Source organism: Phycomyces blakesleeanus (assembly GCF_001638985.1).
Source record: "Phycomyces blakesleeanus NRRL 1555(-) unplaced genomic scaffold PHYBLscaffold_6, whole genome shotgun sequence".
NCBI classification, from domain to species: domain Eukaryota; kingdom Fungi; phylum Mucoromycota; class Mucoromycetes; order Mucorales; family Phycomycetaceae; genus Phycomyces; species Phycomyces blakesleeanus.
The window spans coordinates 1,771,588-1,798,454 of record NW_017265139.1 but is presented as its reverse complement, the minus strand read 5'-3'; the positions used below and the strand labels follow the sequence as shown (position 1 = coordinate 1,798,454).

At 39.9% G+C, this 26,867-nt stretch overlaps 11 protein-coding genes across 11 annotated transcripts; 4 read left to right on the top strand and 7 right to left on the bottom strand.

Moving 5' to 3' along the window:
* Nucleotides 1–251: 251 nt before the first annotated feature.
* Nucleotides 252–1,291, bottom strand: PHYBLDRAFT_59834 (hypothetical protein; the record flags this gene model as incomplete). The annotated part of the gene is made up of 4 exons (XM_018440566.1): nt 252–535; nt 774–825; nt 904–1,022; nt 1,090–1,291. The coding sequence occupies 4 exons, from the start codon at nt 1,289–1,291 to the stop codon at nt 252–254; spliced, it is 657 nt and encodes a 218-aa protein (XP_018294340.1).
* A 115-nt stretch (nt 1,292–1,406) lies between these two features.
* PHYBLDRAFT_123571 (hypothetical protein) lies at nt 1,407–2,388 on the bottom strand. Its single transcript, XM_018428938.1, has 4 exons — nt 2,287–2,388; nt 2,088–2,213; nt 1,666–2,026; nt 1,407–1,562 (listed from the first exon to the last, which is right to left on the bottom strand). Exons 1-4 carry the CDS (start codon nt 2,361–2,363, stop codon nt 1,476–1,478), a joined length of 651 nt encoding a protein of 216 aa, XP_018294339.1. The 5' UTR covers nt 2,364–2,388; the 3' UTR covers nt 1,407–1,475.
* Nucleotides 2,389–2,951: 563 nt separating this feature from the next.
* On the top strand, nt 2,952–3,287 carry PHYBLDRAFT_143278 (hypothetical protein; the record flags this gene model as incomplete). The annotated part of the gene is made up of 2 exons (XM_018430962.1): nt 2,952–3,203; nt 3,261–3,287. The coding sequence occupies 2 exons, from the start codon at nt 2,952–2,954 to the stop codon at nt 3,285–3,287; spliced, it is 279 nt and encodes a 92-aa protein (XP_018294338.1).
* Nucleotides 3,288–3,600: 313 nt separating this feature from the next.
* Nucleotides 3,601–6,619, bottom strand: PHYBLDRAFT_123569 (hypothetical protein). Its single transcript, XM_018428937.1, has 4 exons — nt 6,275–6,619; nt 5,997–6,141; nt 5,728–5,880; nt 3,601–5,655 (listed from the first exon to the last, which is right to left on the bottom strand). The coding sequence occupies exons 1-4, from the start codon at nt 6,575–6,577 to the stop codon at nt 3,728–3,730; spliced, it is 2,529 nt and encodes an 842-aa protein (XP_018294337.1). The 5' UTR covers nt 6,578–6,619; the 3' UTR covers nt 3,601–3,727.
* Nucleotides 6,620–6,810: 191 nt separating this feature from the next.
* On the bottom strand, nt 6,811–10,094 carry PHYBLDRAFT_154948 (hypothetical protein; the record flags this gene model as incomplete). The annotated part of the gene is made up of 3 exons (XM_018433366.1): nt 6,811–7,093; nt 7,169–9,663; nt 9,729–10,094. The coding sequence occupies 3 exons, from the start codon at nt 10,092–10,094 to the stop codon at nt 6,811–6,813; spliced, it is 3,144 nt and encodes a 1,047-aa protein (XP_018294336.1).
* Nucleotides 10,095–12,917: 2,823 nt separating this feature from the next.
* Nucleotides 12,918–15,647, bottom strand: PHYBLDRAFT_143275 (glycoside hydrolase family 20 protein; the record flags this gene model as incomplete). Its single annotated transcript, XM_018430961.1, has 12 exons — nt 12,918–12,969; nt 13,038–13,196; nt 13,267–13,407; nt 13,477–13,611; nt 13,687–13,837; nt 13,954–14,273; nt 14,358–14,401; nt 14,475–14,660; nt 14,742–14,815; nt 14,888–15,260; nt 15,362–15,454; nt 15,534–15,647. 12 exons carry the CDS (start codon nt 15,645–15,647, stop codon nt 12,918–12,920), a joined length of 1,842 nt encoding a protein of 613 aa, XP_018294335.1.
* A 425-nt stretch (nt 15,648–16,072) lies between these two features.
* On the top strand, nt 16,073–17,969 carry PHYBLDRAFT_59829 (glycoside hydrolase family 20 protein; the record flags this gene model as incomplete). The annotated part of the gene is made up of 3 exons (XM_018440565.1): nt 16,073–17,324; nt 17,422–17,528; nt 17,625–17,969. The coding sequence occupies 3 exons, from the start codon at nt 16,073–16,075 to the stop codon at nt 17,967–17,969; spliced, it is 1,704 nt and encodes a 567-aa protein (XP_018294334.1).
* An 827-nt stretch (nt 17,970–18,796) lies between these two features.
* Nucleotides 18,797–19,177, bottom strand: PHYBLDRAFT_166265 (hypothetical protein; the record flags this gene model as incomplete). The annotated part of the gene is made up of 1 exon (XM_018435390.1): nt 18,797–19,177. The coding sequence occupies one exon, from the start codon at nt 19,175–19,177 to the stop codon at nt 18,797–18,799; it is 381 nt and encodes a 126-aa protein (XP_018294333.1).
* An 822-nt stretch (nt 19,178–19,999) lies between these two features.
* PHYBLDRAFT_166264 (hypothetical protein) lies at nt 20,000–21,305 on the bottom strand (the record flags this gene model as incomplete). Its single annotated transcript, XM_018435389.1, has 6 exons — nt 20,000–20,032; nt 20,069–20,144; nt 20,212–20,294; nt 20,352–20,558; nt 20,727–20,945; nt 21,156–21,305. The coding sequence occupies 6 exons, from the start codon at nt 21,303–21,305 to the stop codon at nt 20,000–20,002; spliced, it is 768 nt and encodes a 255-aa protein (XP_018294332.1).
* Nucleotides 21,306–23,456: 2,151 nt separating this feature from the next.
* On the top strand, nt 23,457–24,140 carry PHYBLDRAFT_166262 (hypothetical protein; the record flags this gene model as incomplete). Its single annotated transcript, XM_018435388.1, has 1 exon — nt 23,457–24,140. The coding sequence occupies one exon, from the start codon at nt 23,457–23,459 to the stop codon at nt 24,138–24,140; it is 684 nt and encodes a 227-aa protein (XP_018294331.1).
* A 616-nt stretch (nt 24,141–24,756) lies between these two features.
* PHYBLDRAFT_98602 (hypothetical protein) lies at nt 24,757–26,692 on the top strand (the record flags this gene model as incomplete). The annotated part of the gene is made up of 8 exons (XM_018444057.1): nt 24,757–24,913; nt 25,146–25,423; nt 25,563–25,688; nt 25,748–25,969; nt 26,047–26,146; nt 26,229–26,383; nt 26,453–26,545; nt 26,615–26,692. Coding segments are annotated over 8 exons (1,209 nt in total), but the record flags the coding sequence as incomplete, so codon positions are not given.
* Nucleotides 26,693–26,867: the final 175 nt, after the last annotated feature.

Below are 26,867 nucleotides of genomic sequence, written 5' to 3'. Positions count from 1 at the left end.
TCTTTCTCAATACTATATATCTCAAAAACGATGAAATGGACGATAAAGAGAAAAATGTATGAGCAGAAGATATGCCGAAAATCGATGGTTCTATTTGGTTCAAGCCACGACCTTACAGCTTGTTGTATGATGTTATCGGTAAAGATATATGTTTATTATTATGTTCTGTATGTGTAATTGAAAAAAAAATTGCCATCCTTTTATTTTTATTTATTTCTTCATCTTGTTTTAGTTATTTCCTGAATTGTAGTTTAAATATATGCCTCGCCTATCTCTAGTACACGCAAGACATTTTTGAGAAACTGTTCAACTTTTGATCCTAGTAATCCATTATCGGCTGGTGGTGTTTGTTTTTGGGTTGGATTAGAAGCAAAGGTACTGGCACGAAGGGGTAAGGATATCAAGATCTTAGAAATGCTAATGGAATGTTGAAGACGGAGGCGAATGTCAAAATAGGATAGTTCTCGTTGTTTGCTTTGGAGTTCATATATCTGAAGTATCTCAAACCGAGCTATTGTACAGCAAGTGTTGACCACTAAAAGAAAAAGAAAAAGAAATGTTACAAGAACTGTGATTACCTATTCAATTTATAGAGAATTATTCTTATAAATATGATACTTTCATGTATAGATCGAATGAATCTTTGTAAGGCTCAATTCAAGATAAGATATCATCTGATCGTTCATCCATTGAATCGAATATGTCTCTCTCAAGGAATCTATTTTAAAGATAATTGCGTTACTTTTTAAAACTTGAGGTTTCCTATCACTTACTTAAAACTGTTCGCAGAGTGTGAAATTGGCCTTGAAGGATTTCATTATATAACTAGCAGTATTAAAAGGAGTAAATACCCCTCCATAATCCAATTTATTTTGTCAATCGTAAACTTGCCTGTGCAAATACGTGCTCAAATGGGTCATCTGTGTCAAGCGTGTTGTGATAAGTGTATGAACATTGACGCTTCATATCATATTTCCATCGAGAATTGGGTACTCTCAAAGTATTGTATGCAAGAGATAGAGCTTTACAACACAAGCAAATAATGGTCAAGATTGTCATCGTAAAAGGCTTGTTTTGTTTTCCCCAAACCTTGAAAACTTTCTGTAGCTGGTGGGTAAGGCGGTACAAATCTGTCAGGGTGACAGACACGACTCTTTTTTATATATGCCTGTCTAATATCTTCAGGTGTTGCATTTGAAGGGATGTCAAGCATATCATAATAGTTTGAAGCCGAAAGGACCTCGTCAACCCACATATATCTTTGTTTTGTAGAAAAAACTTTTTGTGCCATTAAAGAAAAGAGCGAAGGAGAGAGATTAGTGGTATTTTTCTATTCTGGTTAGTGGTTCTTATAGTTGAAATTCTTATTCGCATTCTTCCAATTCTAAAACAAGACTTATATAAAAGAACGTTGGTTGAGAGTTTTGGGTGTTTATTAAGAGGTAAATGACCAATGTGGCAAACAATTAAAGATCTTAGATCTTCTGCATAGCAGCAACATCAACGGATTGGACAAAGTCTTCCAAGTCAGTGATCTTGTCAGAAAGGTCATCCATGGAGACCTATAGTAATTGTAAAAAAAAAAAGAAGAAATTGTCAGCAAAAAAAAGAACCCCTTCATGTATTTTTTGATTTTTGTTTCAAAAACAAAAAAATGATAATTACCTTCTCGTCCTCAACAACACAGTTGATCTGGAGCTTCTTGATACCGAAACCAATGGCAACCAACTGGGAACCACCCCACAAAAGACCATCCATGGCGATTTCCTTAACAGCCTTGGTGAGAGCCTCCATATCGGTCTCATCATCCCAGGGCTTGACATCGAGGGTAATGGTGGTCTTGGCAATGGTCTTGGGCTTGTTAGCCTTCTTGGCCTGGTACTCAGCAAGACGCTGGGCCTTGACCTTCTCGGCCTCCTCATCAACCTCCTCATCATCGGAACCGAACAGGTCAATATCATCTTCATCCTCCTCAGCAGCTACGACCTCCTTGGCGTGAGCGGCAACGGAGCCCTCGACAGCAGCCCTTAAAAAAAGTATGGTGTCAGTAAAAATTGTAATTCTTGTGATTTTTGTATAGTACTTACTTGATGGTATAGCCCTTGACGATGGCAATGTGGTTGTACCATCTAGCCAAGTGGGGGAAGGCAGAGGGGGAAGGACCCTCGGGGAGAGCCTCGAAGACTTCCTTATCGGCAGCAGAGGCCTCGTTACTATTAAATTATTAATAACTTGAGTTTGACGCGTTTAGGAGCATAAATATATTGAAAAAGGAAAAATGTTTACCCCTTAACATAAGAGTAGTTCTCAAAATAACCGTCAAGGACCTTGAAGGCCAACTTAGTCTCGAGAGTGAAGGACATTTTCTTTTGTTATGGTTGAAAGGTAAGAAAGAAGGGACAAAGTCTGACCCTCAAAATTTTTTCTACTTTATTCAACGAGACTGCACTGCGGCCATTATGGTGGCTTGTTGTCGGAGATGTAAGTGGAGGTACAAGACTTGTGAGAGCAAAGCCAATGCAAGTTTAAATATTTTAAATATGAAATTTTCTTAAAGAAGCTCTTTTTAATATTCGTAATATACATATATATATATATATACATTATAATTTATCAACGTGAATAGAAATATCAATACTATAAAGATTACTTTGATAGAAGGAGGAATGCATAGCACGCTCAATTCGATCACTTTCTGGGTTAATTCAAAAGCGCCTTGGGAAAATGAGAAACATTAAGAAAAAGGAGTCAACAAAATAGTCCTGTCTCAAACAAAGAATATCTCGTTGGTCTCAGAAACATGTATTGATGGAGAGGAGTCAAAGCTTTGACAATCCAAAGGAAAAACAGAAACATAAAAAAATAGGGTGGCTTAGACTTTCGCATTACCCAAATTTAGGCACTGTGATTTTTCCTCTTGTTTTCCAGTACTTCATAATCGTTAACATCTAATGGGAAAGAGTGCAAAGTTCTATCGACGACCAACTAAGAAGGAAAAGGAGGGCCTTGCTCTTAAGAAAGTAGCTGATCCTGCTGCAAGTGTTGCCAAACGAACCACTCCCACAAAGAAGAAGACTCTTGTCGAGGCAGCCATGGACATTGACGTGCCTGTGAAAAAGACCACTACAAACCCAACAAAGCCCGAAGAAAAAGAGAAGCCTGATTATGTTGATCTTTTGTCAGGCAAGAAGACCTACAAAAAGGTCATAAAGAAGAGAAAATAAAGCACTCGAGTATGAAATAATACATGTACAAAAAAGAAAGCAAAGCAAAGCAAAATGAAATAATTTAAAATATACACCATTTTTTTAAAGAAATAAACTAAAGAATAAAAAATAAAATAAAAATCAAAATAAATATACTCTATTTCCAAGAATCGTTCATTTCTATACTCTCCGAATAATATTAGGTTCTTTTGAATTTTCTCTCTTTGTTCTTGAGAAAAACTCTTGGAATTTTATACTACAAAATGTACACCTTTGAGACAATTATGTATAAAATGTGAAAATAAAGTGTAATATTTCCCGGAGTGTAAAAACATCTATTTGAAAAATAGTATATACATATATATATATATAAACTGAAGATTCAAAAAGCCATTTAAGTAGTTGATTTCACAATTTCAAGTGCAAGTGAAATGTCATGTTTTATTTAATGTTTTCATTGTTTTATTTTTGAAACAAAATCTTGGAGATTAACCCAAGACTTTTATGTAATGTATTTTTTTTTACATGAAATACATGACCTTCTGGAGATCGGACTTGACAACAGCAAAGCTTGCCATCTGAGCTTCCGAATCCATGCTCTCAGAGGTAGCATCGGTGTCAGACCAGTTCTCACCACGACGATGGAAGCGAGCACGGGCAGCAACCAAATCGGCGTAGTAGGCAGCAGGTACAAGAGAGACAGCACGAGTAGCACGACCATAGATGTAGCAGAGACGGTAGGTAAGTTCCTGGAGGGCATCGGGAGTGAACTTGTTGTCATCATGGAGGACATGGTAGTGAGTAGGGCGGGAAGTACCCTGGAGACCGGCGTGGGACTGGAGGTAGAAATCGAACTCGAAAGGATGAACGATATCGGTGTCGACAACAGTACCAGGCATGCAGTTACCAGTACGGTCAGCATCACGCTGATCAATGGGGAAGAAACGGGCGTGGTGACGCTTCTGGACAACGACAAAGGTGATGGTAGGGTTGTAGGTCTTGTCAAGAGACAAACAGGCGGCGCGGATGGCAGCGACTTCACCATCGAGGACCTGCTTGAACTGGCCTTCGGAGACACCATCACGGTAGAAGAGAATACGCTCGGGCTTCTGACCGCAAGACTGGTAGAAGTTCTTCAACAATTCCTTGACCATGTTGGCAAGATCAGCAATGATCTCGGTGCGATTAGCCTGGACACGAATAGCAGAAGCATAACGAGATGCACGAGCGTCCATACTACCGGTAAGGGCAGCAACGGAAGGACGGTTCATGTCACCAGGAGCAGGGTGAGTGACATCAGCACCGAAGATGATGGTAGGACGCTGGGCAATGAAGGGAATCTGAGCAGGGGACAAGAACAAGTTCATACCACCGAGCTTCATGTTGACCTTCAAGCAGACGTTAGCACAGTACTGCTTCTTGGCGTCGGCAATGTGCTTAGACTGGACACACTGAGTGGGGATACCAATGACAGTATCAGAGATACGCTTGATCTCAGCGTAGAGGGGAACACCGGTGTTGGGCAACACACAGAAGATGAGCTGGGGGCTGGCCTTGGCGGCATTACCGGCCTTCAACCAGGCTTCCTTCAAGGTACGGTCAATGTTACCCTGGGGATCAGCCTGGGTAATAGGAGGGGAACGGTTGACAACGTTGAGACCAGTGTCGATAAAGGTCTGGCACAACTCGCGGACGAAACGCTGCAGGGCGGGCATGGGAACCTGGGAGGCGAAGTTGACGACGGACCACGAGCCAAGGACGGCACCCTGAGCGACCTTCTTGCCACGCAAGTTCCAGGCACCACCCTGAGGGGCAAAAGTGGCCTCCTGGGAAGAAGCGTGATAGGAGATCTGAGGAGTGGGGAGAACACGGGCATTAATCATGGCCATCTCAGGCTTGACAGCCATACCGAACTGCTGCAAGTAGGGGTTGTTCTTGTACTGTAACAGCTGGAGACCTTGGTTGATCTTGTTGGCGCGGATGTTGGGCTTCTGGCAAGTGAACTTAATCATTTCGGCAGTCTGCTTCTCGTTAAGCTTCTTCAAGTGACGCTGGCCAGGAACGACCTCGCAAACCTCCATGGGAAGGAAGATGTCGCGCTTGACAACAATACAAGGCAAGAAGGGATAAGCGAGACGCTTGTTGTACTGCTTCTGGAAGTATGAAGCAACAGACTGCTCATTGCCAGCCTCATCCTTGAACATAGTACGTTCAACGGCACTGGGGGTAACACCAGTGACCTTGTACTTGCGCTTGATGTCACCACGGTGGACAACCTGGATCTTCAAGGCCTTCAAGACCTTCTCGAGCTTGTTGCGCTCGCGATCGGGGATACCCTGACGCAACTCATCGACGGAACGACGGTTGAGGATCTTGGCAACAATTTGGGGAAGAGGGCCAGACTCGTAGAATGCAGTTGCAGATACGTCAATGTTGATCATCATCTTACCTAAAATGATGATTAATTAAAACATTTCATAACAGCGACATTATTTTTAATCTAATTGGTCACTAATCTTACAAGCGGTGGGGCGAGCTGACTGGTAGAAACCTTGCCAGACTTCAGCACCGTTAGGGAGAGGACGGCTGTCGTTGGGAGTGAAGAAGGAACGACCAACGGTTGAGTACAACATGCTTGGCATATGGCGGATAAGGACATCCAACACCATGATGGCTATTTAATGAATATGAATGAATAAGTACATTAATGAAAACAGAACAAAGCAAGAAAAAAAAAAGGGGGGGGGGGGGGGGGGGGGCTGTACAATGAGTATTTTTAATATAACTTACCGGTCAAGCAGTTGGAGGTGCAAGGGCTCTGACCAGCCAAGAAGCGACGGAGCTCTTCCATGTTGACTTCACCAGCCTTCTTGATGCGAATTTTGAACATACCACCGGAACGCTTGGAGGCTGCGTCACCCTCCTGGAGATCGACCTAATAAGTAAAAACAAAACAAAAATAAAGGTTTAGAAAATTTTGCAAGACGTGTATGTACTAGTCCAATAATTGAACAAATTATATTTTATTGCTATTTTATCTATATTTTTCAAAAAAATTAAAAACTTACTTCAAAGGCAAGAGCACCTTCCTCACCTAAGTTGAGAGCCTTGGGGGAGAATACGTTCTTACGACCGTCGTAGATGGTCTTGATACCCTTGAGGATACCCTGTCCATCAAGGTCTTCAAAGCACTTCCAGACCTTACGGTAAACAGCAGGAGGAGTACCCGCTGGGTCGATGGTAACATCGTAATGATGGATGTTCTGGGTAGGGAAAGAAGTGACTTCAAAGAAGTTAGTGCGGACGCGGACGGGCTTTCCAGTACGACCAACACTGGGGCGCTTTACAAACTCGGTGAGTTGAAGAGACATTTAAAAATAATAATAAAAATAAAAAGGTATAAGAAAGACAGCTGACGATTCTGATTTTATGGGAATTTTGTAATTTTATTTATTTATTTATTTATTTATTATTTTTCAGGAATGAGATGACACTCTCTCGCGCTGATTCGCGTGTCACGTGAATAAAATGTGTTAATTGAGTAGAATGGAGCTTGATCTGAACTCTGTTGTTTTGAAAATACAATGACATCGAATGCTAGAATTCATGAATGTTCTTGACTTATTGGCTGGTAGAATGATCTTCCGGGTATCTGAATCAAATGGTCTGGGACAAGTCTAAGAACTGCACCAATGATCAATGAAAAGGATCCTATTAAGACACTTAGACACCACTGCGATACACCAAGTGGTATAGTCTGAAAGGCAGGTCCTCCCCATTGGACAATCATGGCTTGACCAACCACACTAATGATAAATATAAAAATAAAAAATGGGTTGTTGGGTATGTTTTTTACTACATTGAATTTGTTATCAATGCGTCGACAACTACAATAAATCAATAAAGACACGCGTCATTAGTAAAGGCTAATAAGACAAAATTTTACACAAAATACAACATACTTGACTTGATTGAATATCTGACAGAATACAAAGGTATTAAATACCATCGTTTGAAGAGTGGCAGGTACATGTGCCAGTCCAAGAACATTAGTGTATAGCAAACTGAGCATCACAATAATTTGATAAACGGCTTGGCCTATAATCATTTTCCACATCCTTCTGTCAATCAAATGTGAGCTGCGAGAAGTTGGTAACCGCTCAAGAAGGTCTGGAGTAGGTGGATCGGTAGCAAGGGCCAGGGCGGCGAATGTGTCCATAATTAGATTCACCCACAATAGCTGAACAGCGGTCAAAACAGATGCTTGTTCATCGCTTAACACCGCAGAAATTATTGTCAGCATGACTGCAGTTATGTTAACCGTGATTTGAAACTGGAGAAATTTCTTGACCGCGTCGTTTACACAGCGTCCCCAAGAGATAGCCTTGACAATGCTTGCAAAATTGTCGTCCATAAGAATAATGCTTGATGCCTCTTTTGCGACCTCTGTTCCTGTGAGCCCCATGGAGAACCCAACATCTGCTGATCTTAGTGCCGGTCCATCATTGGTACCATCGCCTGTCACAGCTACTGTTTCGCCAGTTGCTTTAAGATCTAGGACCAGTTGACGCTTATCTTCTGGGCTTGCTCTAGCTAAAATATGTAAACGCGGCAAGAGAGCCTGTCGCTGGCTATCCGATTGCTGGCGGTATTGTGCACCTTCCATCACCAGACTTTCCATTGAAGAAATTCCGCATTCCTTTGCAATACTCTTTGCTGTCTCGATATTATCGCCGGTCACCATTCGAACACACACGCCTGCCCGCTGGCATGCACGGACTGCGTCTTTAACGCCTACCCTAAGGGGGTCTTGGATACCGACAATACCCAATAAGTGAAGCTTGTTCTCTTCAAGGATGTCAGACAATAGACGATTACCAGGCCAGCCATCGATATCACAGGTTGCAATAGCCAAAGTACGGAGACTGCGTGAAGCATATGCGTGTTGTGTAGCATGAAACTTGGCTAGTAGTTCTGGTGTCATCGGAAGGTCTACGGAGTGTGAACAATGTGGAAGTAGCAGTTCTGGTGCACCTTTGATGTGGAGACGGTACATTGGGCTAGAAGAATTTACCCTTATTAAGCTGGCCATCAGCTTGCTAGCCGAACTAAATGGATAGACGTGTTCTACAGGCCAGTCACTTCTCAATATCTCAAAAGGAGGACTATCGAGACATTCGGTTGCGAAAGATAATAATGCAGTTTCTGTACGACTTCCTACCAGGATTGTCTGTCCATCTGTTGTAGTTGTCCTGAATGCAGTTGAATTGATAGCAACTGCTTGCTGAATTGATTGGCGTAATGAAAGAGGGAGACGGCGACCGATATTTGAAGGATCGCACAAATCACTAGCAGGTTCTGGATTAACCGCAAATCCGAATTGCCCAAAGCTTCCGGCTACTACGGTCATTATATTCTGTGTGAGCGTTCCGGTTTTATCTGTACATATAGTTGTTGCATTTCCCATAGTTTCGCATGCGGCAAGAACTCTAACAAGATTGTTGTCTTTCAACATCCGACGGGTTGCATAGGCCAATGCAAGTGTAACAGCTAATGGTAGTCCTTCAGGAACAGCCACAACCACTACCGTTACAGCTGTTACCAAGATACGCATCACTTGTGAAACTACTTGTGTGGGATCGAGTGGCTCATCTGATAGCCAATAGCCAGCTATGCAACGGGCCAACAGTACGACACATAAAAGCCCACCCGCTAATGAACCGAGAGTCGCAATCTGGCCTGCCAGTCCGTCCAGCTTTTCTTGTAGTGGTGTTGTCTCACTCTTTACTTGCATTGCCAATAATGTTCGCCCATGAAACGAGTGAGGTCCTACTGCTGTCACCATATATGTGCACATGCCCTCTAATACTTTACTTCCAGATATTAAGAATGGGTCTGGATGTGGAGAAGCTATGCTGGCTACACTGGCACTGTCATCCAGCCATACTTCTTTCTCTTCGGTAGAGCAGACAAGAGTTTGAGTATCACTTGATGATGATGAACAGGACATCGAGAATGGCTGGGTACTCCATCCAAGTGATGCTCGGTGAGATGTTTTATGGATTGCATCAGACTCGCCCGTGGCTCCGGATTCGTCACACTTGAGATGATGACCCTGGACAAAAACACCGTCAGTGGGTAATATGTCTCCGGGCTCCAGACGAAGTATATCGCCAACTTGTACAGTTGCAATCGACAGTACACAAGATACGCCATCGCGGATTCCGTTAACCAGACGATCATCTTTCTTTGCGTTTAGCTTTCGGAATTGTCGTTCTTTGTTATGATCATTAAGGCTTCCAACAACTACAACCAGTACGACTGCTAATAGAATGGCCACACCTTCTACCCATTTTACGCCCGGTACCTGGTTGCCACTTGAATCATATTCGACTGTTGTAAGATCCTGGTAGAGACCAACAGATAGTGACACAGCAGCCGCAATAACCAGAAGAATCTATAGTGTGGAGTAAAATTTAAGTTGTGATTCGAACCTAATACTTGCATATAACAATATATTACCAGGGTTTTGTCTTGAAAGGCGATCCACATCAACTGCCACAAACTGGCTTGTTCAACTGTAGGTAGTACATTGATTCCAAAGGCTTCAATTCTTTCACAGCCTCGATCTTCTTTATTTGGATCTGCTGTATTTACTGGACCAATCATTCCACAATCTGTGCTCGATAGTCCGCGAATTGGGTGGGACTGAAGAGCTCTTGCTAATCCATCGACTCCACCTAGTTGATCAAGGAAATCCAAATCTTTTCGATCAACCATCTCCACCAGCTGTTCAGCTGTCACTCCAAATACTGATGATTCTCCATCGGACATGTGCGCCATTGGGATAAGCATAGGCATTCTATCTTCTTGAGTATCGCTACCCATGGCTGTAACAAAGAGAAGATTTAAGCTGGATTGAAAAAAACGGGGTGTAGGAAATCTCGCTTGAAAAGAAGATTATAAGCGTGAACCCTAGAATAGAGATGCTTTTATGGAGTTCCTGATGTAAAGAAAAGAGTAGCAAAGAAGGAAGGAAATGTTGTAATATGAAAAACTGGATATAAAATAAACAATTTGAAAAGCCTTTTTAGATGGCATACATCAGCCTCCCTTTTTCTTTAGCACCGACAGGAACGAGGGAGGTACAGGGCAAGGGGAGTTTACAGGGGTGAACGAGAAAGGGATTAGAGGGATAGAGTAAAGTGAGGGATCTTGGTGAAAAGAAAAAGAAAATAACCATCACACACACTCTCTCTTAGGTTTGCCCGGCTGAACTCCTCTTGGTCTTTGAAGACTCTATACAAATATCCCTTTGTATTTCAAGGGCCAGCTGGGTTAGCTCCCTTGGTTGATCTCAAAAGTCAATTATACAGAGTTTTTTTAGAAGAGGCTTATTGAAATTATATACTCTAGGTAGATAAGATTATCAACAAACAAACAAAGCAGCAAGTTTTTGCTTCAATAGAATCATCTTCTTTTTTCATATGATATACAGCTCCTTATCTTACTCAGCGTGATCAAAATTATGTGTAAGCTCTTATAATATAGATGAAGAATCAAAAGACAGTAACAAAAGGACTTTTTGATATAAAATAAAATAGAGTACAAGAAGTGGTACCACCGATCCAGAAACCAAGAGCCCAGTCATTCCACACACACAAAAAAAAACACAATCTAAAGATCTCAATTTGTTTTTTATGTGCATGCGTGTTTTCATATTTCTGCTTCATATTACATTTATTGCCACCTTCATATATTAAGTCTCTATAGAAGTTCTGAGCAAGATCAAGTTGAAAAACGTATTTATAAAAAGGGGGTTTCTTGGAAGAGAAGCTACTATCAAACATGTGAATAAAATCATTGAAAATCAAGGAGCCCTCTTCTTACCTTTTTCATTTCATATTCAACATTTACCGCCTCTAAGCATACAATATATTGCGGCCGAAATAAACGACTTTTTCCTTGGGCACCATTTTCAAATAATCAATAGACTGTGATATGCAAATCTAAACCCAGGTCGGTCCTTTGAATTAGAAATAATAATAATAATAATAATAATTATAAAAAATCACAAATGCAGTAGACAAAGAAATAGGAGACCACATAATTCTTGTGTCTTTACCCATGCAACATGTCGTCACCCAGCACTGGATAAACAGACTCTGTAGTTCTAAGAAAATAAGAGGCCATTCCACAAGGCTTATTTTATACACTGTATGTAGAATTCTTTGATGGAATATAGGGTTTGTGGCAAAATAGAGACATAGGATAAATACTTTTATAGACTCCTTCCTCCTTGTAAGCCTCTTTTTTTTCTCTCTCTCTCTCTCCTGTTGGTTTGAGGTCAATCGATAAACAATTATATATATAAAAGCAAAAAAAAATATGAGTTCTTTTTCTTAAAATAAAAATAAAAACTAGTTCTCACAAACTGGTTTCTATATTCAGCCAACAAGGAACAAAAGGAAGGATTACAAAAGGTACATGAGCTTTGTTTAGCAATTGACTTTGATTATTGAATTTCAAATTTCCTATATGACTGTGGTGACTTTAAGGTCGTTATGATCTACCCCATAATACCTTGTATCCCCGCCTATGGCCTCACTTCACGTAAGGCCTATCAAATATAAGCACGATATGCTACAGAGTATTGTTTTTCTTTTCTTTTCAAGAAGAGCATCATCTCATGATCGAATAAACAAAAAGTGAAATGCAATACCCTTAGGATTAATTTGCGTTACAGTTGACCGTGTGTATGTGTATATGAATGCATATGTGCATTTATGCTTGGCTACCTTTTTCAGAGAGATAATTCATGATAACAGAAGGATCCTTTTTGGAAATATCTCTGCTGCTTATCTTTGAAGATCCAGTACAGTATTTATCAATATCATCGTTACAAAACACAAACATGCGCAAATATATATATATATATGTTTAAGAGGAAATTTCTTAAGCATAAAACCTTAATTTTGTAAATCAGGGCGTAATGCGGATTAATGCCTAAAAACTATGGTACATAATTATCTGAAGCATATACATATATCAATAGTCCATTTGTCTTAATACCTTTCCTTTCAACAGCTAGGTTGTTAATAATTATATAATTATCTATTGTAGACTTCTTCTAATTAATCTAGCCTCATAAATATACAGCTTATATTTCCTGGGAAGCTATAAAATAAATGGCCAATATTCGGTCCCAATATCCTTCGTGATCATGTATTGTTTAAGGCTCTTTTTCTGTATAACCTGTGGAAATAAGTAATCTGAAAAGGAAGAGCATACATCCTCCTTAGTTCACCAGATTATAACGAAGGTTTATCAATACCTTTACATCTAGAAGAATCATACATTTCATTTTAAAATAGGGTTGATAACAAAGACGATCCAGTAGTATATACCTTATTTGGAAATATTACATTGAAGAGAAAAAATGCATTTTTTTTTATTTTCCTTTCTGAAAATATATGTTTTTATATATAAAGCAGATTATTTTCCTGTCAGGAACTAGCATAAGTTAAAACAACACATTTATCTCTAATTTGATACGATATATTCAAAAATTCTTTTATTGATCATTTATTTAAAGTGAATTATTTCTGGAAGAAATACAGGGTACTAATTGGCTTTTTATTCTTTCTAAGGCTGCCAAGAAGACATATTTTTATATATGTATATAAAGTATAAAACATAATTCTATGCAGTTTACAAGTATCCGGCCGGGAAAGCAGCGTCACACATATGTGGATGAGATCCACTATAATGAGATAAAATAATGTAAGCAGCTCTATTTAAAAACAGTAAGAAAAGAACATCAGTGCTTACCACCATAGAGGTTGAAGGGGCTCAGCACGGATACCACGCTTCAATAATCTATAACGCCAATCGAACATGCGTGGCATAGCATCGTCTACACTTCGCTTATTCCCATCTTCATCGTAATTTCCTGACCAGAGGACTTCGGCAGTTGCAGCAGCACGAGGCCTATAAAAAGAAAGTATTGTCAGCATAGGATTGTCTCGAATTATATCAAAGGATTTTCTTTCTATCTTACCAGAGTCTGGCATCTAAAGTCGTTTCATCTGATTGTTCTGACCAAAGGGCACATTCACCACCTAGCACATATTTTGTCTCTTCTTTTGACAGCCCGTAAGTTATATCGTAAATGTACATACGCTGCCATGACTTGAAAGGGCTAGAAAGAGTTAGGCAAAGTTAGGCAAGTATCTTTTCTTTTAGTGAGACAAAATAATTTTGATCTTACCTGCACCAATCACCGCCAGATCCGCCCCAGTTTGAAGGGTTGTAATTATCGGATCCTTCATATTTCTCTAGCGCTTTTTGAAGTGGTTTTTTGATGACAGGTGGACTTTGCTCATTCACAGCTGTATCATTCCCACTTACAAGTGAATAAAACCCGTTCACATATACTTTAATAAAAAAAAACTTTTGGAATTTTTTCTTTGTTTCATACCTCCATTGTCCATGGCCACAATCCAAGTACCAAAAATTAGAAGATGAAGCAATTACTTTGTACCCTGCCTTGACTGCTTTTTTCACTGGGTTTTTCCACACTTGGATCACCACATCTTTTGGTATTGCCAAATGGTTTTCTGTTACCGAATCTTTATTTTCAAAGCGAAGAACAATACGTACAATAGTTAGACTTAACAGTCGCGTGATTTTATTTTATAAGTAGTGTACTTGCCTTCCCACAACATAGCGGTCTTTCCAGTATTACTAATAATCTCCAGTTCTTTTTCCAAAAAGATGTTCAGTAAATCAAGTCCAGTGACATTGTTTCTAGCCATGTAGTCTCGAACCGATTTCGCATCTTCCCAGCATCTGTAAACTGGCTCATCTCCTCCTCCGTGGTACCATTCGTCAGGAAATAGGGCAGTCACTTCATCAATAACTTGTTTCACTAAAGTATATGTTCCTTTGAGAATTGGGTTAAGCTGGCCTGATCCCGGCTCTGCTGCGTATCTTTTCTCCCAGGAATTACTAGGATCAAGAAAGAACCTGTCCGAACATGTGCTGAATAAAGGATATATTCCAGAACTATCAGTATACATAAACATTGCCTCCTTTCATAAAGTAATTACAGTCCATTTCTAGATTTATAAGCTCTAGAATTGAACCTACATAAACTGCTTAAATGCCTTTGCCCAGGATCCCGTATGTCCTGGCTGTATGGATTTCAAGATAATACATGTTTACTATTCAGGAAACATGGCAATAAACTAATTATAAATTGCTTACCATATCAATTTCTGGTATGACTCGAATACCACGAGAATGGGCATGTTTGACAATGACCCTAACGTCTTGTTTTGTGTACACAAGCTTTTTGCCGTGTAAACGATAAGCTCCCTTTTTTGCAAGTTCGGGAACACTATCTAGGACAAGAGGGAAACTTTGAGAGTCTGTGATATGCCAATGAAATACCTAAGATGGAATTTAATTAAAGAAGGGATTATTAGTTTCCCTGATGTTAGTATCCGATTTAGCTGAATAAGATAATCTTACATTCATTTTGTTATAAGCCATTGCATCTAATGTACGAAGAAGGTCCTTGACTGGATAATAGTTTCTTGAAGTATCTTGAATGTAAATTATGGTTAAGCACTCTATGCCTTGGAATAATTCAGCATAATAAGAAATACATGACTCACCAAGCATAAGACCACGATGAGAGAAACGAGGCTCATCATTGATAATTATCGGGGTTTGGGGAATAAAAAGTCCTTGGAACCCTAGATCATTGTCATCCTCGTACGCATACTCGTCTTCATCCTCGTCTTCGCCTTCACTGTCATTGTATTTTGCTTGGACTAACTGAGAAAATGTTTCGAGACCACGGAGGGCACCCCATACAGTCTGTGCTTTAAGGGTCCCAATTGTGTTCTCAGGGGAAATATGGAGAGTATAAGACTCGTCTGTACCAAATGTCAAGGCTGCTTCTTTGTCTATAATCTCAATATCAAGAGAATTTAGGTGTTTTGAAGCATGCACTGGGTTGACATTGTCAGCATCCGATACCTGGACCTGTGTAAGTAATCATGATAATTAACGCATGACCTTTTTCTTATTATCAAACACGCTCTATCAATTGACCAAAAAAATTGTAAGACAAGGGTGTTTCTTACAGGGTCCCATCGTTCACGCGCTATCAAATGCGTGTAACGCCTCATGGCGTCTTCCAGAACAGCGATATCCGGTCCTCTGATATTGAACGAGCGCTAACAAAATGGAAAGCAAAGATGAGTCTTACAATATCTTAAATTGAGTCGGAAGAGGAAATAAAAGGGTTATACAAACCCCAAGGTTTAGTTGCACATCTCCCCATTGGATCGATTGAGGTTTTGGCCATAGAAACACAGGCTGGCCAAAAGCGACTGATAACAGAGTCAAAGTTAAAAGTGATCTTTTCATTTCAAAAATAAAAGAAAAAGAGAATAGTTTAAAGAAGATGAAGTATTCAGAATCGAGTGACAATGCTTTATACAAAGATAAATGACGTGGGGGGGATCCAGTTGAAAAGGGGTTTATTCCCAAGCAGTTCACAAGGGGCGGATAAACATTCCCTAATCAAGATATTCATTTCAGTACAATATTATTGTGGAACGCCACCGTAATCATTTTCCCACCTCAGGGTCTTTTTATTTCTAAAGGTTTAACAGGGTTCACCGTATTCGCTTACCAAACTAGACTATCTAGAAAAATGAAGGAAACCGGTAGTACAATAATATATTTTGCTTACAAAACACTTATTAGTGTGTGTATTAGTGTGTGGGTATATAAAGCCCCTTGCCGAACCTATTGATCCTCATTATAACACACTTCTCTTTTGATTTATTATGAAGATCTCTCTCGCTATTACTGCAGCTGCAATTGCTTTCGGCTATGTTGATGCAAAAACATTCTTGTTGCCTATTCCACAATCCGTCGAATGGACCGGAAATTCTGCTTCTCTTTCCAAGGATTTCAAGATCACTGGCGCCAAAAATCCCCATGTTAAGGATGCCGCCAAGCGCTATAATAGTCTAATCCATCAAGAAAAGTGGGTCCCTGTCCAGGTCCCTTATACCAAGCAGCCTGCTCTTGGATCCGCTGGAACTCTCAAGAGTCTTGAAATCTCGGTCAAAGATAACTACGCCAAACTAGATATCGGTATTGACGAGTCTTATACTCTCGATGTCCCTTCCAAAGGCGGAAAAGCTACTCTTATAGCTGCCACTTGGGTTGGTGCTATCCGTGGACTTGAAACCTTTTCACAGCTCGTTGAATCTGGGAAACATGATGGTCTTATTGCTCATACTGCCCATATTATTGATCATCCTACATACGGTCACCGTGGTATTCTGCTTGATACTGCCCGTAATTTCTATCCTGTCAAGGATATTCTGCGTACTATTGATGCTATGGCCTTCAATAAGATGAACGTCTTGCACTGGCATGTCACCGATTCCCAATCCTGGCCTTTGTACTTCAAGTCTCACCCAGAACTATCCGAAAAAGGAGCATATTCATCCAAGGAAGTTTATTCACCAAAAGATGTCGAGACTATCATCCGCTACGGCGAGTCGCGTGGCGTACGCTTGATTGTAGAACTCGATATGCCCGCTCACACTGCCACTATAGCCGAGTCCCATCCTGATTACATGGCGTGCATTGGTGAATGGTGGGGAGACTTTGCTGCCGAGCCACCTGCCGGACAATTGAATCCTATCAATGAAGGTGCCTGGAAACTTGTTGAAGACCTGATTAAAGAAGCAACTCATATATTCCCTGATACTTTATATCATGCTGGTGGAGATGAATTGAATACGGCATGCTGGCCCAAAGAGAAGACTATTGTGGCCTACGCTGAGAAACACAATATGACTTACAATGAGATTTGGTTCGAATGGGAAAATAAGCTTCTAGACTTTGTCAAGACTCAGAAAAAGAGATCTATTATTTGGGAAGATCCTATTAAGGATGGTGGATCAATGCCTGTTGACACCATTGTGCAAACCTGGTTAGCCCCTCCCTCAACTTATACTGCAAAAGGACACGATGTTATTGTCTCAAATTACGCTTACTTTTACCTCGATTGCGGCCATGGTGGTAAGTATATCAAGATATATATTTTTTTAAAAAAATACTGTTTTTGATCTTTAGTAAACTAAATCACAAATCTTAATAATAATTCTAATAAAAATAGGCTGGGTTGGAGATGACGAACGATACATTAGTCCTACTCAACAGGAAACCCCTGAAGACACTTTCAACTATGGTGGTGTTGGCGGTAGCTGGTGTTCCCCTTTCAAAGTAAGTAATTAGCTTAGAAATAATGCCTATAATTATATATATTAAAACAATTTAATACAAAAATATGTTTAACTAATTTTCATTTTGCCTATATAGACATGGCAGCGTATCTATTCTTATGACATGAGCTTTGAAGTTAAAGACAGTCACCCTGGAAAGGTATTGGGCGGTGAAGCAGCTCTTTGGGCAGAACAGTCCGATTACCATGTCGTTGATGGTCGTCTATGGCCTCGTGCTTCTGCTGCTGCTGAAATCTATTGGTCTGGTAGCTATGACAACAAAAATCAACGAAGAACTGTAGAGGAGTTTCAGCCTCGTTTCCTTGATTGGGTTTACAGACTCCAGAGTCGAGGAATCAACGCAGAGCCGGTTCAACCCAAGTGGTGTGCCAAGCATCCCCAGGCTTGCGATCTTAACAACCCTAAGAAGGTGGCTGCTTAGAATATCAAGCATATACTACTTTCATGATACTTTTTATTGGTTTATCTCTTCATGTATTATTTATCTACATTATTATCAAATTATAATTTTATATTCAGCCCCTATTCATGAAATAAAAATATTTCATTAGCTACATGATATTGTTTTCTCTTTTTGTTACGCTTAAATGTACTATTGACTTTATTGATTTTATGCTTTAGATATTTATATAGGCATAAAATCAATAAAGATAAGATATTCGAAGGAAAATGAAAGGCATAAGTTTCAGAATTAAAGGTTCATTCTGAAACACTCGTGTTTTTAATTCATGGCTAATAAACAATGTTATCATTTAATAGGCAACAAAGACGAGTAACCATATTCTAATTATTACAAGTAAATAAATAATGATGATTTTCTCAATCTATCAAGTCATAATACTTTCAAGAGCAAAAAATATGGTGTGTATATGTATTTGCCAAGCTAGCTGTCGAAATACTTTCTGGTTAATAGATGTGCAGCACGGACCACCCCTACGGTTATAAAGGAAATTAATACAGAAAAGGAGCCAGAAATGCTGTGACACCTAATTCGTAATCCAAGATCAAATGAAATATGTACTCATATACTCTCTTTCTTTAACCTCATTTAATGGATTGATTGTTTAATAAACTTAAAGAAGTATATATGTATGATGCTACTTTCTCTTTTTTTGGTGGATTATCAACATTTTTTTTTAAAAAAAGAAGACGTGATATATATAACCTTGTCTGCAAGTGTGTTTTCGTTTTCTCTCTCTTTCTTTTTTATGGTATTTCTCATAAGCATCAAAGAAAACTCATGACGAACTAAGACCGGCTTGTAAACGCTTCTTCAAATTCTTTTTGTTGTTGCTGTTGTTGTTGCTGTTGCTGTTGTAACCGTTGCATCATCATCATTACATTCTGCAAGTTACCAGCATCCTCATTACCAGGATTGTTTCCACCATACATGCCCATCATATTCAAACCAGGCGCATTGTTCAACATCATTGCAGGATTAATTATTCCGTTGGTTATTAAATCTGCAGGATTCATAGCATTTGCCGACATTGATGTAGATGTCATACTGGGTGACATTGTAGCATCAAGAGACTGAGAAATTGGTGAACCAGACTGAGCAAGATTATTGAATCCATTGTTCAGCATGACATCATTGGCAAGACCGATGCCATTCATACCCATATTCATGGTGTTTAACATTGGTTGTTTCTGTTGTTGCTGTTGCTGTTGTTGTTGTTGTTGTTGTTGTTGTTGTTGTTGTTGTTGTTGTTGTTGTTGTTGTTGTTGTTGTTGTTGTCTCATCATATTTTGTTGCTGCTGCTGTTGTACTTGCCTGAGAATAGTCTGGGGATCAATATTAGCATTACTCATCATAACGCTTCTTCCTGCTGTGGGTATGCTGCCAGAGGTCTTTGTATTATTGAGGAATTGTTGTTGTTGTTGTTGTCTCATAGCCGATGCTTGTTGGCGAAGGAGTTGTTGCTGTTGTTGTTGAAGCTGTTGTTGCTGCTGTTGCTGTTGTTGCTGTTGAAGTTGATGTTGTACTTGTTGTTGATGCTGGTGCTGGTGCTGGTGTTGTTGTTGTTGTTGTTGTTGTTGTTGTTGTTGTTGTTGTTGTTGTTGCTGCTGTTGTTGTTGTTGGTGTTGGTGTTGCTGCGCCTGTTGCTGCGCCTGTTGCTGTGCTTGTTGCTGTGCTTGTTGCTGTGCTTGTTGTTGTGCTTGTTGCTGTGCTTGTTGCTGTGCCTGTTGCTGTGCTTGTTGTGAAGTATGTATTTGTTGAGGAGTCTGTGGTTGTATTAAGGGTGTGGCGCGTTGAACAGGTGATGATTGGCTTCTCTGTGATTGAGAGTATGGCGAGGAAATAGAATCATTTCCATTCATAAACTTGTCCTGAGGATCTTGAGAAAAAAGCATTTGTGCTGTGTTGAGCAACATATGAATCTTGTTAGCAATTTCTGACTCTGGTGCAGGGAGTGGTGACAGATCAGGAGGTGCAGGCGACTTATATTCCTACAGTGGAAACTTGGTTATTTCTGGTCTTCGCTATTCGGCAGCAAGATTTTAATTGTATATTTTTACCTCTCCGGGTTTGATCATTGAGATATCGGCCATTGTGGCCAAGTAGGTGAGATTGGATTGGAGTCTCTTTTGGTATCTATAGTTAATTTCGAATAATAATAAATTTAATGAGACTCAATAAAAAAATATTCTCCCTAACTCACTCTGACAAATCAATGTCTGGCGCAGTATCTCTCTGCTGATGATCGATACACAGTCGAATGAGCTCTTGATTCATTGCTAAGATCTGTGACAAACAAGATATCAATACATATATATACTCAAAGTCAGAGATAGACCTTACTGTTTCAACTCGCTTTGAATTGATATCCATCATTGTCAATTTTGGTTCAAGTGCTGCCTTTTCAATTGCCATATTTATTCCAAACGATTGAGGATCGAGAGATATATTATTTATACCCATTTGTGGACCAGTGAAACCAACAATATTCTGTTGGTTCATAGCCTTCTGCATATGCTGTTGCTGTATCATCAAGAACTGTCTTCTCTGCTGTTCGTCCATACGTTGAAGTAGCATCTGTTGCTGTTGATGGTGGTGTTGCTGCTGCTGCTGTTGTTGTTGTTGTTGCTGCTGTTGTTGTTGTTGTTGTTGTTGCTGTTTATTCAGCCAAGCCTGCTGCTGACCTATATTGGTAGGTCGGAATGCCTGAGATTGTACATGTGCTTGTTTTTGTTGTTGTATGTGTGCCTGTTGTTGTAATTGTGCCTGCTGCTGTAATTGTGCCTGTTGGTGTTGCTTATTTTGCATCATCTGGGAAGCATTGGGTCGTTGAGCGGCATTTTGCATAATTGTCATGTTTATTGGTGATGCTGCTGCATCCAAGCCAGTGTTAGCACCTGCGGCCAAAGTGGCATTAAACTGTGCTGGATTATACATCTATTTGTTTTTTTTTGGTTTATATATATGTGTATATATGTATATATATATTCGTAGTTAAGAATCCAAGTCTTTATTTTTAGTTTTTTTGAAGGCATCTTTATTCATCGTCACCCCTTCCGTTTATTCTTCTATCTCATCCCCTTTTTATAATAATAAAAGTAGTAATACTAGTAACAGTAGAGCCGAGCAAAAAAGATAGAAGCTTACTTTTTGTTGTGGCAAAGGTTGAGGAGAGAATCCACTGACTACAGACTGTAGGTCTGATGGAATTCCAGTCATGAAACCTTGTCCACCATTAACAAAAGCATTCTGAAGGTAGGCGTTGTTTTGACTGTTTGGGCCAGTGAATTGGTTCATGTTTAAGGTTCAATACGAGTCATATAACAATTTTTTGTGGTCTTTCGCTTTTTATTTTATTTTCCAATAAAAAAAAGCGTCCTGGAATTACCAATTTTTTTTTGGCACCACACAGCGTAATTTATGACTTGCGTTTTAATCATCCTTTTCTATTGAAAAAAAAAATGTAATTTTTATAAAAGGTATTTATACAGTGTGAATGGTTCATGAATTAACACATATACACACTTTATATACATTTCTCTTTATTTTATTTTTAAAAAAAAATGAGTTGATTTCTATGGTAAATATTAAGCTTATCTTGATAATCAGTGTCCTATGTATAAGTTTTTTAAAGTCTTATTCATATTTTATTGACGAAGTAATGTTCTATTCATCCTTAATTTCTTATTCATACGCATGTGCGTACATTGCGTCCACTGCGTTAGAGGGCCGGTGTGTGACTGGAGTTGGCAATTGAAAGTTGATAAAGACGGTCATGTGACTGCAAAGCCTCTCTTGTCTTCCACGAATGTCAAAAATTTTGTTCGAGGTTTAGTGACGGACTTCCTTAACCCTTTCCTCTTTTTTTTTACAACACACTTATAACAACATGGGCAAAGGCGGATTTGGAGAACGTGGTGGACGCGGTGGTGGACGCGGTGGATTCCGTGGAGGTAATACGACCAACAATTTATTTTGTCATGAGTTGATCATGGCATTTTACGCAAAACAAAAGATCAATCTGACATTCGAGATTTCGACTTTCTTGTTTCTTTCGTTGAATAGGTCGTGGTGGAGGCCGTGGTGGTTTCGGTGGTGGTTTCGGTGCTCCCCAAGGTCCTCCTGCTGAGGTTGTCGGTAAGTTTCTTATCCTCCCCAATTTAATTAAATTTATTTTCTCTGTTATGCACATTAGAACTTAAATATGTATGTATTGTTTGGATAAATAATTAACGATGAGTTTGATGTTATTGCTATTGTTTAGCCATGGGCGCTTTTCAGCATGCATGCGAGGGTGAAATGGTCTGCAAGTCTATCAATGCCAAGATCCCTTATTTCAACGCACCTATTTTCCTTGAGAACAAGTCTCAGATCGGTAAGGTTGATGAGATCCTCGGTCCTTTGAACGAGGTCTACTTCACCGTTAAGATGCAGGATGGTGTTGTTGCCTCCTCCTTCAAGCCTGATGACAAGGTCTACATTGGCACTGACAAGCTCCTTCCCCTCGAGCGTTTCCTCCCTAAGCCCAAGGTCACCAACGCTGGTAAGTTTGTAGCTTGTGTGTTGCATAAGTTTTTTTGGCTGTCTTTTTTTCGGTTTCTTGACTGTCAATTAAAATCGCAAAGTCACCAATCGAATAATTTCAAAATGATATTCTTTCTTTTTTACTACCAATGGGCTATTAATATCACCAATATTAACTTAATTTCTTTCCTCTTCTTTTTAGGCTCTAAGGCTACTGGCAGACAAGGCCAGGTCGAGAAGCGTGGTGGACGTGGTGGTTTCGGTGCTCCCCGTGGTCGCGGTGCCCCTCGTGGCCGTGGCGGTTTCGGTGGCGGAGACCGTGGAGGCCGTGGCGGCTTCGGCGGTGGACGTGGTGGCAGCCGTGGAGGTTTCGGTGGAGACCGTGGAGGCCGTGGTGGTTTCGGTGGAGGAGACCGTGGAGGCCGTGGTGGTTTCGGCGGTGGACGTGGTGGCAGCCGTGGCGGTTTCGGTGGCGGACGTGGTGGTTACTAAGAAATTCGTACATACAATCAATCTTTTTTTAAGCAGTACATATAAAAATACAGAAAATAAGAAATATCTCATCATCATTTTATTCATTTTTTTTTCATTACAAAAAAGACAAAAGATATTTTTCATCTATGCACCAGTGAGTGAGTGAGAGAATTTGTGTATGTGTGTGTTACAAAGAAGATAAAGGGAAAAGGACAGTCAACCTACCAAAATTGGCAACATCTTCCAATTCTCTTTTTGTTTCATCATTATTATTTGTATTTCAAAAAACACAAGCAATCTCTATTTTTGATCCTTTTTTCTTAATACTATTATTAAATATATAATATACATATATACATACATATAAAATACAAAATAAAAGGGCTGATCAAATCAAATCAAATACATAAAACTATTTTATTATTTCAACTCGTCTTTTTTTTTCTATTGATGCCTGTGTATTCACCTTCACTTGCTTCATTCTGGGATGACATGCGAGCCATCGAACCTCCTTCTATTCGTCTGGAGAGAAGAGCTAGAGAACGATCGTCAGTGTGGCGCCATTCATTTCACCCATTAGAAATGCCACCTGCAGAGACAACAGCAAACAATCCCGATTATAGCCCAATCTCCTCCACCGACAGTGAACCTATAGCCATATTCGAAGCCGACAGCAGTGATGACAGTCAAACTACAACACCCGGAAGACCAGAAGATCTCGAGACTGTCGTACGAGCCCTGCATCGCTTCCATCTATTCAGACGATTACTACCTGCTACAGAACGTCCAAGTGCCCTCGGTCTCTCATTACCATCAACAGCAGTTCTGTCCTTGCTGTGCGATGAGGACAATAAGCAGGAATGGTTGACACAATATCTCACTCCTGATGGAGATTTTGATCCCGGACTGGCTGTACTGGCTGCTGCAGTCTATGAACAGTCTCGCACAGAAGGTCCTGTTTGCTGTAGAGATATACTAACTGCTGGAGAGGAACTCTATGGTGAAGACTGGCCTAGTCGTCTACACCCTAAAGGAAGAAGTCATGTCCTGGATAAACTGTCAACCGTAGCTCACATTCAGCAAAAGTTGAAAGACAGCGGAAGGTTGGAAACAGTAGATCATGCGATTCGCTAGTCCGACGCAGTTTCCTCATCAAGCCCACTGTCTACTAAAAAAATATAAGCAGGCGGGCAGATATACAGGCAGACAGAAGCCGAAAAGAAGCAGAAAAGAAGCCTAAACACACACACACACATACACACATACACACAAACATATATATATATATGTACATAAACACACTGATACACACAAAAGCCCATTAACTATTTTACTTTATTTTACCCCCCCTCCCGCCCCCCTTATATATATATTTTTATTATCTATCTTTGTTTATTTGCTCTTTTTCTTTTTTTTTCCCTTCCTCTCTTTGAATCTCTCAAATAACAATTACAACTTACACATTGCTCATGTCAAAAGTTTCTCGTCTTCTTTTGCCAGCCTACTACTTGATGAATATAGGCTTTTCCCCAAGACCTATTGGGCGTATTACAAGACGTATCAATATTACTCGTCTTTACCACGCCGTAGACCCCGTCTCGCCAAATTCTCTTAACCAACCTACAACACGCTCATTCGATAGTCTCCTCTCATCACAAGTAGCCAATCCTCGCACAGTAAGACCTGGCTTTACGAATTAAAAAATGTATATACATGCACATAAGCACAGGTTAATTTAGTTTTCCATTAGATTGTCAAGCACCTTGATGAGTATGTAATCGGACAAGCCAGGGCAAAGAAAATTCTCGCAGTCGCAGTTTACAACCACTACAACCGTGTACGCGCCAATTTATCGCTCGAACCACCACACGAAGATACTCATGGTGTATCTGCAGACCAAGAGGACCGTGCTTTTGCAGAACATCATTCAGCTATATCACAGGACTACTATCTCTCTACTCCTGTTCAATCGAGCGAACTCGTTCCAGCAGAGAGGGGGTCTCCATCATATGGTAAATATAAGCAACTTAATTTAATTTTAAAAATACACATATACAGAGATGCAAATACGAACACATGCGTATTGTTGTTGTAATACATATGAGCATGGATGAACTTATCTATAGTATACTATGATAGGAAATCAAAGACGTTCGTGGATTAATCCCCCTTCTGAAGCACCCCATAAACCAAATACAGACAAACCATTAGCTACCCCGGCTATACCAGAAGAGAAGACTGTCTATGAGAAAAGCAACGTTCTATTGATTGGCCCCACTGGGTCAGGAAAGACCTTACTTGCCAAGACACTAGCCGAGATCCTCAAAGTGCCATTTTCAATGTCAGACGCAACTCCTTTTACTCAGGCTGGATATGTGGGCGAAGATGTGGAGTTGGTTATCCAACGACTATTACAGGTACATATCATATATGTAAACACTATTAAGAAATATCAAAAATTATATTGATATTTCTAGTACTAGTAGTAGTTATAGTAATAGTAATGACTTTATCTTACCTTCCTTTTGTGTCTTAATTGTGTCTTGATTTTTTTAGTCGTGTGATTATAACGTGAAAAAAGCTGAGATGGGTATAGTGTTTATCGATGAAATTGACAAAATTGCAAGGAGATCCGATGTCCATTCAGCTTCCCGAGACGTTTCCGGTGAAGGAGTTCAACAAGTACGACTAATGCTCTGTTCTAAAATATTAAAATATTAACAGAAGCATTTGTCCCTTAGTCATTACTGAGAATGTTGGAAGGCACGACCATTCATATCACAGACAAGTCCAGCGGGGGACAAGGCCATGGTAGAAGGAATACATCATCTGGGTCTATGTACGGTCAGGGACCGCCTGGAAAAGGAGAAACATATACAGTTGACACTAGCAACATTCTATTTATCCTCAGTGGTGCTTTCATTGGCCTTGAAAAGACCGTACAAGATCGAATGGCTAAAGGGGTAGGATATATGTATAATAGAATGAATATGACTCGAACTTGCCTTTGAAAGATTCTAATTAACTCTATGTGTTAAAGTCGATTGGATTTGGTGCTAGTCTTCGAACAATAGGCAAGGATAGCTCCCACGCATTACAGCCTAACCAGCCTGAACCGTTATCCCTTGTAGAACCAGAAGGTAAACATATATATATATATGCGTGAGAACAAGTTAAAAGCAACTACATCGACTTATGTTCTGTATTTGTATTATTGTGTAGATCTAGTAAAATATGGATTGATTCCAGAATTTGTCGGCAGATTACCCGTGGTTGCGTCTGTCAACAGTCTGAATGTCGATGATCTTGTCAAAGTCCTCACAGAGCCTAAGAATTCACTTGTAGCACAATACAAGGGGTTGTTTGAGTTGAGCCAGGTAAAGAAAATGAACACTTTATTTATTTTTAATATGGAGTTTAATAATATATGTATTTGCTTTACGCAGATTGGCCTAAGATTTAGTAAGACAGCCTTGAAACGTGTAGCCGAGCATGCGTTAGAGAAAAAAACCGGTGCTCGTGGACTACGTCGTATTATGGTACAAGATTCATGCCAATATGTAGAAATTTGTGTGTACGACGACGACTAATTTTTCTTATATTTGCAGGAATCTATTTTGCTTGAACCCATGTACGACGCACCTGGATCATATATTCGACAGGTGGTTGTCGACAGCAAGGTTGTTGACAAACAAAAATCGGCTGTCTACATCAGCCACCATCAAAAGCAGCTAGCAGACACCATCATCAATCAGGACGATGGCACAGAGTCTGATTCTGACACACAAGAACAAGAGATGACTGTAATCTAAAAAATGGACAGCTTTACTTCCTATTCTTACACTTTGTACCATACACTTT

Excerpts from the sequence above, each read along its gene's own strand:
- PHYBLDRAFT_123571 (XM_018428938.1), bottom strand. The coding sequence starts at position 2,363 with ATGTCCTTCACTCTCGAGACTAAGTTGGCCTTCAAGGTCCTTGACGGT. Across the intron at positions 2,027-2,087 it reads GTCAAGGGCTATACCATCAA|GGCTGCTGTCGAGGGCTCCG; the intron begins GTAAGTACTATA and ends ACTTTTTTTAAG. Across the intron at positions 1,563-1,665 it reads GTGTTGTTGAGGACGAGAAG|GTCTCCATGGATGACCTTTC; the intron begins GTAATTATCATT and ends CAATTACTATAG.
- PHYBLDRAFT_123569 (XM_018428937.1), bottom strand. The coding sequence starts at position 6,577 with ATGTCTCTTCAACTCACCGAGTTTGTAAAGCGCCCCAGTGTTGGTCGT. Across the intron at positions 6,142-6,274 it reads AAGGTGCTCTTGCCTTTGAA|GTCGATCTCCAGGAGGGTGA; the intron begins GTAAGTTTTTAA and ends TTTACTTATTAG. Across the intron at positions 5,881-5,996 it reads CACCTCCAACTGCTTGACCG|CCATCATGGTGTTGGATGTC; the intron begins GTAAGTTATATT and ends TTCATTAAATAG.